At 41.8% G+C, this 12,741-nt stretch overlaps 1 protein-coding gene across 3 annotated transcripts; it reads right to left on the bottom strand.

Moving 5' to 3' along the window:
- Positions 1-3,653: 3,653 nt before the first annotated feature.
- LOC144700968 (uncharacterized) lies at positions 3,654-11,519 on the bottom strand. 3 transcript variants are annotated; one of them, XM_078572590.1, is made up of 6 exons: positions 10,318-11,519; positions 6,207-6,259; positions 5,124-5,252; positions 4,907-4,982; positions 4,026-4,152; positions 3,654-3,927 (listed from the first exon to the last, which is right to left on the bottom strand). In XM_078572590.1, exons 3-6 carry the CDS (start codon positions 5,238-5,240, stop codon positions 3,723-3,725), a joined length of 525 nt encoding a protein of 174 aa, XP_078428716.1. In that variant the 5' UTR covers positions 5,241-5,252; positions 6,207-6,259; positions 10,318-11,519; the 3' UTR covers positions 3,654-3,722. The 3 variants fall into 3 exon arrangements, with proteins under 3 accessions (XP_078428716.1, XP_078428714.1, XP_078428715.1); XM_078572588.1 differs by lacking the exon at positions 6,207-6,259 and having other exon boundaries at positions 10,318-11,516; XM_078572589.1 differs by lacking the exon at positions 6,207-6,259 and having other exon boundaries at positions 5,124-5,242; positions 10,318-11,516.
- Between the last annotated feature and the right edge of the window lie 1,222 nt (positions 11,520-12,741).

Here is a 12,741-nt window from a genome sequence, read left to right as displayed (position 1 = left end):
TGCATTAATTTGCGCACTCATATGGATACCGTCCAATCATAATTCGAGATATGCCCCTCCAATTCTCTCTCCTCCGCATGATTGTTTTTCTCGTCACACGTGACAGTGACGCCGTCCGTTGACGGGGACGTGACGGGGACGCCGCAAACCGTGACGGTGACGCAAGCGTGACAGATTTTTCGTAAATCCTCGGACGTGTGATGGGACGGTGACGTGATGAAACTTTCGTCGCGTCACCGTCTGTCACGGATCGTCATCCGTCACGTCACGTCCGTGGCATCACGTCCCAGACGTGCCGTTCCCTATGTAAACCTCACGAATGCCGTAATTATTTTTTGCCCAAAACAAAAAGAAAACCCTATATCCTTATCCTTAGGAAGATGCAAAGCGCATTGGAAAAATAGGCAAGAAGACAGGAAACCTTTTATGATAATCCTTTGACGTATATATATATAAAGCCCACAATAAGTTCACTTGGTTTACACCGGCAGAGAGGGAGAGAGAGGAGCAGGCAAGTTCTGGCAACGGAGGAGAAGAGCTGGGGAGATGGAAGGAGAAGGGTTATGGCCAGGGGTGCTTGAAGCAGCAAGAGAAAGGGGGGAAGGTTGGAAGGGAATGAAGAGAAAGAAAAAAACCCAAGCAAAGTATATCCAATGAGCGATCCGCCATGATTTTTGCCAAGTTTTCAATCTGACCCATTGCAAATCCCCGCCTCCCTTCTCTGTTGCTCGCCCCCCACAGCTGTTTCTTCTTCTGATTTCCTCTCTGTTCTTCAACCTCGCCGCTTTTGTCGTTTCTCTCTCTAACTCTCCCCGGTAGCCTTATGATGGGTGTTGCACGGTTCCGTCTCACCGTTTTCTGAAGGCCCTCTCTCTCTCTATCCCTATCTCTATCTCCATCTCCATCTCGGTCTCTATATCTATCTCCATGTCTTTGTCTATCTCTATCTCTATATATGTTTCATCTTTCTATATCTATCTTCTCAACTTGAAGGTCTGCATCAGTCCAGATTTCTTTTTTAGTTTTTTTAGGCATGGGTTCGTTTGATTTTTTGTGTTTGAGCCAGCGGGAGTATCCATGTTATTTTCATCGGGGTTTCTATTTGTGTATATCTCTATATCTGTCATTGCATCGCTATCTCTGTCTTTCTGTTTCTATGAGGGATCGATCGTGTTCTGTTTCTTTGGTTTCTATGTGTTTTGGGCGTTTCAGTTTGCTAGAATACTAGATTTAATCAAGTGGGCTTTCAATGTTTCATCATGTTTGCTATGTTTCTTTATTTATCTCTGTCTATGTCATTTCTATCTCTGTTTTTGCATCTCTGTACTGCTCTGTTCTTTAGTTTTTATATGAATAGCTTCTTTCATATCTTTACCGTTGTAAATCTATGTGTCTTTGTGTCTCTCTATTTTTGTTTCTATCTCTATCTCTGTCAATGGGTCGATCATGAACTTGTCAGAAACTCTGAATTTTATCATGTGGGATTTTATGTTAGTTTTTTCTCTCATGAACCACGAAAACTTCATGAAATTCTTCATAGAATATCAGCTGGAAAAAACCTTTGACAAAATGAACTTTTTATTTTTCATGCTTCAAGTATAAAACACAGAAGTGATACAGCAAGAGATAAAGTTAGATGGAACTCGCAGACTATTTAACCATGAAATACTTTTTATGCATACCAATCTCAATTGAAGAATTCTATCTAAATCTAAAGAGGACATCTCATTCTAGAATCAGGCAAAATTTCATTTTCAGGGGGTTCTATTGCATTGCTGTAATTGTATTTTTGAAATTTGAAGAGACTTTCTTGGAATGTAAATAAATTTATTATCCGAGCCAATGTGTAAATTTTCTGCAGATATTTAGGGAACGCATCGAATGAAATTTCCGTTTTTAAATAAGACATCAAAGAGATCCAGCCAGAAAGTGAGGAGATGGAAACAACTGAATATGTTCCCATGAAAAACAATGCATACATATCTATATAGTGTAATATCTAAGAAGACATCTAATCTTACAATCAGGAAATAATCACTTTTCTAAGTAATACACCAACAATATAAGCAAAGATGCTCCAAACAGGGAACTTTATGTCGTTCATCATGCCATTTGCTAGTGACAAAGGACTGATAGATGATGTGATGGTGATTGATGACGAAAAATATAGTGTTGATTAGTGTTCGTCCATCCCAATACCAGTACCAGATGACGGTATCGGGACGGATGCTGTATCGGATACCTGAAAGGCAATTTCCGGTATCCGTTCATTTCGATATCCAGATATCAAATACCGGATATCGGTGGCTACAGTGCTGATGTCCGACACTGATATCCGTCTCGATGTCAAGATCCATCTCAGGGGGGAAGGATGACGATATTGGATATCGGGTGTGGATATCAGTTTTCGATATCCAACACCGATATATTTTATAAAAATATATTTCATTCATTATTAAACAGCAGTTAGGCTAATCAACTTGCGGTAGAGGGTATTTAGAGCTTTTGATTTGTTTATTGGTGCTATAATATATACAAGTCAAACTTTTTTTTTCCTTCCATATGGGATAACAGCAGGATTCCGAGATTAACAAACTCTGAATACTTTATCCCATATGGAAGGCAAAAGAAATTTCGGCCTGTATTTATTAGACTAAGTATTAATATCATAAATAAATATTATATATAAGCCGATCATAATATAAAGAAAATCTATCGATATAAAATTAATTCATTTAATATACATACCTTGTATAATATATACAACACTCGATTTAAAATATCTTCCATATGGGATTAACAGGATTCGAGTTTTAATGTAAACTGTGAATCCTGTTATCCCATATGGAAGAAAGTAAAAATATTACATTGTATGTATTAATTGAGGTTGATAACATATCCAAACGTAAGTCGTTAGATTTAAATAAACCTATGAATGAGATAGATAACTTAATTTTTGTCAGACGATACCGGAACCGATATCCTGATACTGGTTCCGATATCCGGATATCGAAAACCGATATCCGGTATCCGTTGCATCCGTCTACCTACGGTATCTGGTACCTGATATCCGTCTAGCCCTCAGAGATGGATATCGTCCGATATCTGGCACCGTCCCATTTTTTCCCGGATATCGGATATCGGTTGTTCGATACGGGATGACGGAAGGATATCGGTTGGGCGAACCCTAGTGGTGATGGTGAATGAGGTTCTTGGACTAGTGATGTGACAGAAGACTGATAGATGATGTGATGGTGATTGATGGCGTTTTAGAAGGTGGAATGTTGGTGATGGTGAAGGAGGTTCTTGGACTGGTGATGTGATGGGGTGGCTGCTACTGATGATGGCGATGGATTTTTAAATAATGAGAGAGACCAAAAGAGTGAGAAAAATATACAGGGGTTGGGAAAGACTGAGAGAGACAAAAGGAAACCTAGAGATAGAGAGAGAAAGAGAGAATGAGAGGAAAAACGAGAGAATGAGAGGAAAAACGAGAGAATGAGAGGAAAAAGAGACTGAGAAAGAAAAGGAGAGATTAAGAGGGAGAGATTGAGAGAGAAAGAGAAACTGAGAGAGAGAGAGTCAGAGAAAATTTGTCACAATTGCTGTTTCACTACTTCCAAATAAACACACATAACCAGGACGAACTTCCCTAGCAAAAACAAGTTATTAAAGCTTAAGCAAATGTGGCTACAGCGATTTTAAGTGAAAATTTGGGTGTATCAAGCAGAGTTTTCCTGACCTGTGTTCGAGTCAGATTCAGAGTCAGAATCCGAGCGAAATTCAGAAGGTCTGACCCTATTCAAGTTCTCTTCCAGAGGTGGAAGAGAGTCATCGCCCTCTCCTTCAGATTCATCAATTGTCTCAGAATCCTGCCCACTGTGGCCGCTTAAATTACTTTCAAGTATTCCCTTGAAGGCCTCTGGCCTGCGCCAAACCAAACCACGAGGTATAATTACAAGATCAAACTAAAAAATGTAATAAGTAATAACTTAGGCTGTGTTTTTTATGAGAGGGGTTGATACCAGTGAGAGGATTTGCGAAGAACACGGACTTGATCGTGGAAGAGGACCTGTGAGACCAGACAAGCTACCTTGCTCCCTGAATCAAGGGCCTCCTTCCTGGCATTCCCATCCACCACAACGAAGCTACCTGGGCAGAGTTGTTCTTCAGAGGTCAAGTACTTTCTAAATGGATGATGCGAGATTAGGTTTTGCAGGAAAAGAGAGACGGTGCTGAGTTTGACAGAGAGAGAGAGTGTGTGTGTGCAGGAAAGAAAGTGAGTGTGTGTGAGAGAGAGAAAGTGTGTATGTGTGTGTGTGCAAGAGAAATTGTGTGTGTGAGAGAGAGAGTCTAATAGAGAGTGAACGGAAGAAAGTGTGTGTGAAAGAGAGTATGTGTATGAGAGAGTAAGAGAATGTGTGTGAAACAGAGAGAGATATATATACATACAGAGAGAGAGAGAGATAGAATGTGTAATGGAGAGCGAGGGAAAGTGAGTGAAAGAGAGTGAGAGAGAGAAAGTGTGTGTTAAATAGAGAGGGGATGTGTAAGGGAGAGCGAGGCAAAGTATATGAAAGAGAGCGAGAGAGAGAGAAAGTGTGTGCAAGAGAGAGTATATAAGAGAGCAAGGGAAAGTGTGTGAGAGAGAGAGAGAGAGAGAGAGAGAGAGAGAGAAAATGTGTAAGAGAGAGCGAGGGAAAGTGTGAACGAGAGAGAGAGGGGGGGAGAATATGAGTAAAATAAAAGGGACTGAAAGAGAGAGTGTGATAGGAAGAGGAATTGAGTGTGTGCACAAGAGAGGGAGAGGAAGAAAAAGTGCGAGAGAGAGAGAGGGAGAGAGAGAGGGAGAGAGAGAGAGAGAGAGAGAGAGAGAGAGAGAGAGAGCATGAGTAATGTGTAAGACCTCGCTTGATCCACAAGCTCTTCTGGAACTTGGCAGGGAACATGGCCAGGGACGTCACGCCTTCTGCGTCTATTACCTGGAAGCAAGGACGAAGGATGATTTTCTCAAAATACAAAATCAAATGGGTCGTCAACCAAGACCAATCCGTAGGTAGAGATAAAAAATCAGGAAATGCGCAAGCTAACTTGAAAATGAGGGCGATCAGAAACTGAAGTACCTCTATGATGTTGGAGCCTCTGAGAGAGACGACCTGCATAATGCTTTGGTTATCCTCAAGAGAGAACTCCCCCTCTTTGTGCGAAGCTCTCTTTGCATTCTTTCTGCCGACTCCCATGACTGCATACAACTGGGTTTAAAAAAATTGAAATCACAAGTGCCGGCAGAAGCATAAACTGCATTTAATCCAAAAAAATGAATATAATAAAAAGAAATAAAAGTGTTGAAAGTGCAGGCAATCCTAGAAGCTGAGGTTTGATGACTGAGCTTTTTCAGATCCCTATTTCCCTTAGCCTTTGTTTATAAACCGATATCTGCCACACAGATAAAATGATAGGAAAATTTAGCCAAATGCACATCTTTTTGCGTCGGAATTATTTTCAACTCTTCTAAAGCGTGAGTGTCTCAGAGCCAGAAGACTCTTTAGTTGATGGTACTAAACTGGAACCAATCATTAATTAAAATCCATCAGGTTCATTTATCCTTGCATTTTGTCAGTAATATTGTTAAGTCCCTTATAATTGGGGACATAATAATCATTCGAGAATAGAGATATAAAAAGAATCTGTTTTTCAAAACACTTTTTAAGAGCGAATATTTATAGTACTTTCATAATTTTCGTCTTGTCACCATCCATAGTCATCACATCATCATCGTCATCCAGCTGTGAGCAGTCATCATTATCATTGTCAATTACTCTTCAAATTGCCATCACCATCAACATCATTGTCAGGCATCCCATCATTGATAACGACGACATTTGGATGATGAAGTTCTAGCCGACAGATGGCAAACCATCAGAATGATCATGACATGATCTGGGATGCCGGTTTGCTGTAACCACGGAATATGATGACCCACGACAGCCAGATTGCTTCTCTCCTTCAAACCCCCCCCCCCAACTTTCAATATTCTCTTCTTATATTCTTCCTATAATAGCGAGGTCCCAATAGTTGATCGGCCACATGAAACATCGCCCAAAAGAGTCCTCATTCGGGTGAATTTTTGTAGGGATTTTGAATGTTTTCCACCTTTTCTTGAGTACATTTGAGCATGAGTGTGTGGGAGGTGCACCTGAACTAACCTCACAAAGAGTGCTGGAGGATTTGAGAATCACAAGGCAGGGCCACGATTATCCTGCACAACTCTGCTATGTTTAGAACGATCCTCAAATCCATTACTTAGGGATTAGTTTGAAACAAGCCAATCTACATCTGATATCAACCAGATTTCCAGAGTTTGGCAACCACACTGATACGAATCTTCCTAAAGTATACAAAAGAAGAAATAAATCAATATTGATTATGAATAGTGACAGTTATGACAGTTATGGAGACTACTCAAATATATCGTTAGAAACTTCCTGGGCGTCAAGGCAGCATAACAAACCAGTTAAAGCATCTGAAAAGACACATCCAAATGAGGCACCTCTTCATGAAGAATCCGGGGGAGGCATACAACAGACACTACCTTTGGATATGTTCGAAGAAGATAATTGAAGCAACTGCATAAAGTAGGATAGTATAAATATGTGTAGATATGTGTGTATGCCTCAGGAAAAAGTCTCCCAAGAAGAAACGGGAGGATTTCCTAAGGCTCTTAAGATATCCTTAAGGGAGTGGGAGGCGAGTTATCGCTTTGTGAGATAGTTCTGTAATTAGTGACTTGTGTACTTGTATCCAAGACTTGATAATATATTGTTGTATCTATTTGTTCTATTCTGAAATCGTACCATCAGAGAAGACTGTATCATTACTTCGAACGATCCTCAAATCCATTACTTAGGGATTAGTTTGAAACAAGCCAATCTACATCTGATATCAACCAGATTTCCAGAGTTCGGCAACCACACCCAATCCATTTCTGAAATTGACTCTTGACAGTCTATTCTTTTTGGCTCCACAAGCTATCTTCATCTTCTTATTCAATATTATCTCATCCACAATCTTCGAAACCAGATTTCACCAAAACTTCAATTCTGTTGTTGCCACCTCTGCCAGCTGCCTGCAGCGTAACTTTAGCTGCAACTATCGTTGCCATAGACTCAATAGCATCATCTCCTGTCCCAGTTACTAGGGAAAAATGGAGCTCTATCTTCAAGGGCAAGATTATTGCATCATCTGATTCCATAAAATGTGTTTGAAGCCTCCTGACAATGCAAAGCTCAAGATGACACGTGGCCCCGAATGACACAGACCCAGAAGCCTCCAAGACAAGGACTGATAATGGGGCTGAAAGGGAACTACAAAAGTGCCATCCCATAGCTTATTATAGCAAATCAATTCCTTCAACATCTCGACATAAAGCAGCATATGAAAGTAAACTGATCGCCTTGGTTTTAGCAGTCATGAAATGGAAGCATTATTTGATTTTTCAGAAATTCTTCATTCACACTAATCAATTTATCCTCAAGTACCCGAATGAACAAAGAGACATTGCACCGCAATATAACAAATGAATATCCAAATTATTGGGATTTCAATTTGAGGTCAAATACAAAGCTGGGAAAAATAATATTGTTGCAGACTCATTGTCCAGGTCTATGATCCCTGATGACATCTCTTGCAATACTCTATCCTTCACATACCGGTTGGATCATCAAGCTCTAGAACGTGAACTATTACAAAATCAAGCTACCTCTGCTCTCATTGAAGACATCTAGAACAGAGAAAATCATCATCGCCATTATTCATATCGACACAATTTACTATTCTACAAGAATCGATTAGTGATTCCCATTGGCTCACCTCTTATCAATACTATACTACGTGAGTTTCATAACTCTAAAGTCGGGGGACATGGTGGGTTTCGAAAAACGTATAAACGTATCACCTCACAGATTTATTGGCAAGGTATGAAGAAAGCTATCAAAAGTTTTGTAAACCAGGGTCAGGTCTGTCAACAGCATAAGTCTTCAAAGCTACACCCTTCAGGTCTGCTCCAACCATTACCGATTCCTAATCAAATATGGGAGGACCTTTAAATGGATTTTATCGAAGGACTACCTAAATCATCCACTTATGACTCAATAACGGTGGTAGTCGACTGACTGAGTAAATACACACACTTTTCAGCAATTAAGCACCCTTTTACAGCTCATGTCATTGCTGAAATATTCGTTTAAGACATTGTACAGTTGCATGGTATACCCAAATCAATAGTTTCAGATAGAGGATCAACATTCACTAGTCCCTCTTGGCAAGCACTACATAAATTTCAGGGAACTGCCCTTTATTTTAGCTCATCGTACCATCCGGAAACAGATGGCCAAACAGAAGTCACCAATCGATGCGATGCTTCCCTTAACTTTAAAGTTAAGGGAACTGCCCTTAACTTTAGTGTTACCTTCGATGCTTTTCTTCTAAATGTCCTAAACAGTGGGTCACTTGGTTACCGTGGGCTGAGTTCAGCTACAACAGTTCTTATCACACATCTATCAAAATGACTCCATTTCAGGCAGTACATGGAAGGGAACCTCCAACCATAATACGTTATGGCTCTCCCGCTACTCCTATTGACTCTCTGGATCAACTGTTGCAGACCAGAGGCATTATGCTCACCCAACTTAAAAATAACCTTGAAAAAGCACAAGCATACTGATATGCTCCCGATCGTATGGATTGAAGTTGGCAGAAATTCTGCAGACCGATGAAGTATTCTTCTAGATCAAATCGTCCCAATGTTCAAGAATGGGGAAATAGAGGTAATCAAGAAAGAAACGGAAAGGGGAAAAGAAACAAGAAAGGAAAATAGGAAGATCGGCTTCTGCTCTCCCTCTTTCTTGATCCAGGACTCTCCCGCTCTCCAGCCCACTTTAGCAACTGAATTTTTCAAGATCACCGTTCCCTCCTTGATGCTTTATTTTTAGTCCCTCTATTTTGACCGCCGCTACTTAGTTGACCGGCGATGCTTTGACCTTAGATACGTACGTGGCAGAGTCGTATCACATACATGACCAAAACAGCTAACAAAAAACGTATCAATGTCGAGTTTCAAGAAGATGATTAAGTGTATTTTGAAGATTCGACTCTACAAGATGAAATCATTGGCAAAAAGAAGCACTGAGAAACTTGCTCCTAAATATTGAGGCCCATAAAAAATCATGCAGAAACTTAGCCCTGCTGCTTCTAAGCTGGATTTGCCATCTTCTACTTCAATTCATCCAGTTTTTCACAAATCCAACCTTCAAAAGCTATAGGTCCTAATATTGATGTTTTGCCATGCCCTACTAAAATATCTGAAAACTGGGAATGGCAGGTCTATCCAGAAGCAATCATATCTCGCCGATTTTCTACAAATGGATTACAAGTCCTCATCAAGTGGCAAGATCTACCGCATTATGAAGCGACATGAGAAAATGCAGAAGCACTACAAAGGCAATTTCCTTCTGTCCAAATTGAGGACAATTTGTCTTTAGGGGAGGGGAGTATTGATAAGAACCTCGTGAAGATCTACCAAAGAAGAAGCAAGAGAAGGGACGTCGCCCGTGCGGGTCACTAGAGGGACGTGTGAAAATTTGAATAAAAAGGGAAAGGAAGCTATGGATTCGGAACGAGGCCAAGAGAAGAGGGCAGTTGGGAATTCAAGTCATCACTGGGCGAGGGCTGACGGGAGATCCTCCGGGTCAGAGGAGAAGGGCCGATCCGGCCTCGATCCATCTTTCTCTTCTCTTCTTTTCTTGTTTCTGTTTTCCTATTCTACACTACTCATTCCGAACATTCTTCCACCTCTTCTTCGTCTATTGTATGAATTGATCCAAGGGAATTCTTGAGCGCTACCTTATTCTCTGTATTGAATCCACTTCTTGGAAATTCTTGATAGTTTTATATCACATTCTCTGTGGAGTCCTATCAGATACATGCAAACTACAAATGAAAAAGCTCGATGCAAAGGATAAATAGCTCGATTTATCTTTCTCACAAGATGAATTTTTTTCAAAAAACTCTGAAAGGAAATATCAATGTTCCACCAACGAAATATAAATGGAATCCTGAATGTAAAGGGGAGAGGAATTCAAGACCTTGGTGACGAGAAGCTATTATAAACAGTAAATCATACAATAAAAAGAGTTGGACTTGGATTATATACTACGTGATTGGTGATACTTCGAAACTAAAATCAACAGCGGGGAAAGAACATAGAAATTAAAAATCAAAAGCTTTTGAAATCAAAAATCAAAAGCTTTTAGAAATTACCGCCGGCTGCAACAGGGATGGCGATGGATTGAAACAGCGGTGATTGCGGCGGGCTACGACGGCGACACAGAAGTCGGCGGCGAGATGCAACGCCAGAAGTTGAGAACTGGAAATAGAGATAGATAGAGAGATAGATAGATGGATAGACGGAGAGAGAGGATGAGAGAGAGAGAGCGGAGGGAGAGAGAGAGAAATAGAGAGAGGATGAGAGAGAGAGAAATAGAGAGAGGATGAGAGAGAGAGAGGAGGGAGAGAGAAATAGAGAGAGGATGAGAGCGAGGCTGCGAGAGAGAGAATCAGAGAAATAGAGAGAGGATGAGAGAGAGAGAGCGGCGGGACTCGGAGAGAAATAGAGAGAGGATGAGAGAGAGAGAGAGCGGCGGGCCTCGGGAGACGGGGAGAGAGAGAAATAGAGAGAGGATGAGAGAGAGAGAGCGGGGGGAGAGAGAGAGAAATAGAGAGAGGATGAGAGAGAGAGAGCGGCGGGAGAGAGAAATAGAGAGAGGATGAGAGAGAGAGAGAGCGGCGGGAGAGAGAGACAGAAAGAGGGTGAGAGAGAGAGAGAGCGGAGGGAGAGAGAAATAGAGAGAGGGGGAGAGAGAGAGAGAGCGGCGGGAGAGAGAAATAGAGAGAGGATGAGAGAGAGAGAGCGGCGGGAGAGAGAAATAGAAAGAGGATGAGAGAGAGAGAGAGAGCGTGGAGAGAGAAAGAGAGAGAGGAGGAGAGAGAGAGAGACCGGCGGGAGAGAGAAATAGAGAGAGGATGAGAGAGAGAGAGAGCGGCGGGAGAGAGAAATAGAGAGAGGATGAGAGAGAGAGAGCGGCGGGAGAGAGAAATAGAGAGAGGATGAGAGAGAGAGCGGCGGGAGAGAGAGAAATAGAGAGAGGATGAGAGAGAGAGCGGCGGGAGAGAGAGAGATAGAGAGAGGAAGAGAGAGAGAGAGCCGGGAGAGAGAGAAATAGAGAGAGGATGAGAGAGAGAGCGGCGGGAGAGAGAGAAATAGAGAGAGGATGAGAGAGAGAACGGCAGAAGAGAGAGAAATAAAGAGAGTATGAGAGAGAGAACGGCGGAAGAGAGAGAAATAGAGAGAGGATGAGAGGGAGAGAGCGGAGGGAGAGAGAGGATGAGAGGGAGAGAGCGGAGGGAGAGAGAGAAATAGAGAGAGGAAGAGAGAGAAATAGAGAGAAGATGAGAGGGAGAGAGCGGAGGGAGAGAGAGAAATAGAGAGAGGATGAGAGAGTATAGTGCAGGGATGAGGACTGGACAATTTTTCGTCAGGGGACGAAAAGATCGTCCTGTCCAATGGTATAGACAAAATTCGGGACGAAAATTCATCTTAGGGACCACCAGACAGGACGGTTTTAGACCCGTGGGACGAAAAATCCGTCCCTCCGGAAATCTAGGACGAAAGGACGGACCAATCTGGACGAAAAACAAGCGGATTCACATCCGACGGTTGAGATGTAGCCACGCGGCCTCGCCGTGATAATTTGCATCAAAGTCTCAGTATTTTTACGCGCATGCAAACTGACGCTGCTCAGAAATAACTGTACATATGTCCCTTTGCATTCTCTCTCCTCCGTATTTTCCTAAAAAATTAGAAAAATCTATATTGATATATTAAAAAAACGAAACGGGTTTTTTTTCCGTCCAGGACAAGGGACGGGACGATTTTCCCCGGACGGAATGAGAATTCGTCCCAGGAGGACTGGACGGGACGGTTTCGTACCGTGGGACGAAAATTCGTCCCCTCCTTCGTCCCTGCATCGAATCTGGACGTCGGACGGGAGGAAATTCATTCCGTCCCGTCCATCGTCCACGTCCGGGATGATCCGAAACTATATGAGAGAGAGTGGATGGAGAGAGAAAATAGAGAGAGGATGAGAGAGAGCAGAGGGAGAGAAAGGGGGAAAGAATGAGATAAAAAATTTAAAATAAATATGCCGAAGAAATGGAGAGAGAGAAATTGGATAAACAAAATAATTTTTCATAGAGAGAGAATTATAAATTTTCTAAGATTGGGGAAGACAGAATGGCTGGGCAAAGATAGAGAGAGAGGCAGAAAGATAGGATTTTAGTTTTTTCTGTTAAGGTCGTCACCGTCATCATCAGGACATGCTGTTCTCCAGCCACGTCACCCGTCTAGAGCCCTCGTCTTCTGTCATGTCATCGTCATTCAGGCTATCTGTCACATCTTTTGTAACCATGACAGACTCCCGGATACGTCTTCCATCATGCCTCTGGCGACTTGACGGAAGATGTGACAGTTGACGAACCCTGACGACGATGACAATCTGTTGTACTTATTAGAACAAGGAACTAAATAGCATGACAAATCTTAATATGCTATAGTTTAATATTGTTTATATGGCATCATCTCTCTCTCTCTCTGATATGTATTCATATATCTCGCTCTCTCTGTTT

The sequence above is a fragment of the Wolffia australiana genome, chromosome 3 (assembly GCF_029677425.1).
Source record: "Wolffia australiana isolate 7733 chromosome 3, ASM2967742v1".
NCBI lineage: Eukaryota > Viridiplantae > Streptophyta > Magnoliopsida > Alismatales > Araceae > Wolffia > Wolffia australiana.
This window is presented reverse-complemented; position numbering and strand designations above follow the sequence as displayed.

Excerpts from the sequence above, each read along its gene's own strand:
- LOC144700968 (XM_078572590.1), bottom strand. The coding sequence starts at position 5,240 with ATGGGAGTCGGCAGAAAGAATGCAAAGAGAGCTTCGCACAAAGAGGGG. Across the intron at positions 4,983-5,123 it reads GAGGCTCCAACATCATAGAG|GTAATAGACGCAGAAGGCGT; the intron begins GTACTTCAGTTT and ends CCTTGCTTCCAG. Across the intron at positions 4,153-4,906 it reads GAGCTTGTGGATCAAGCGAG|GTAGCTTCGTTGTGGTGGAT; the intron begins GTCTTACACATT and ends AACTCTGCCCAG.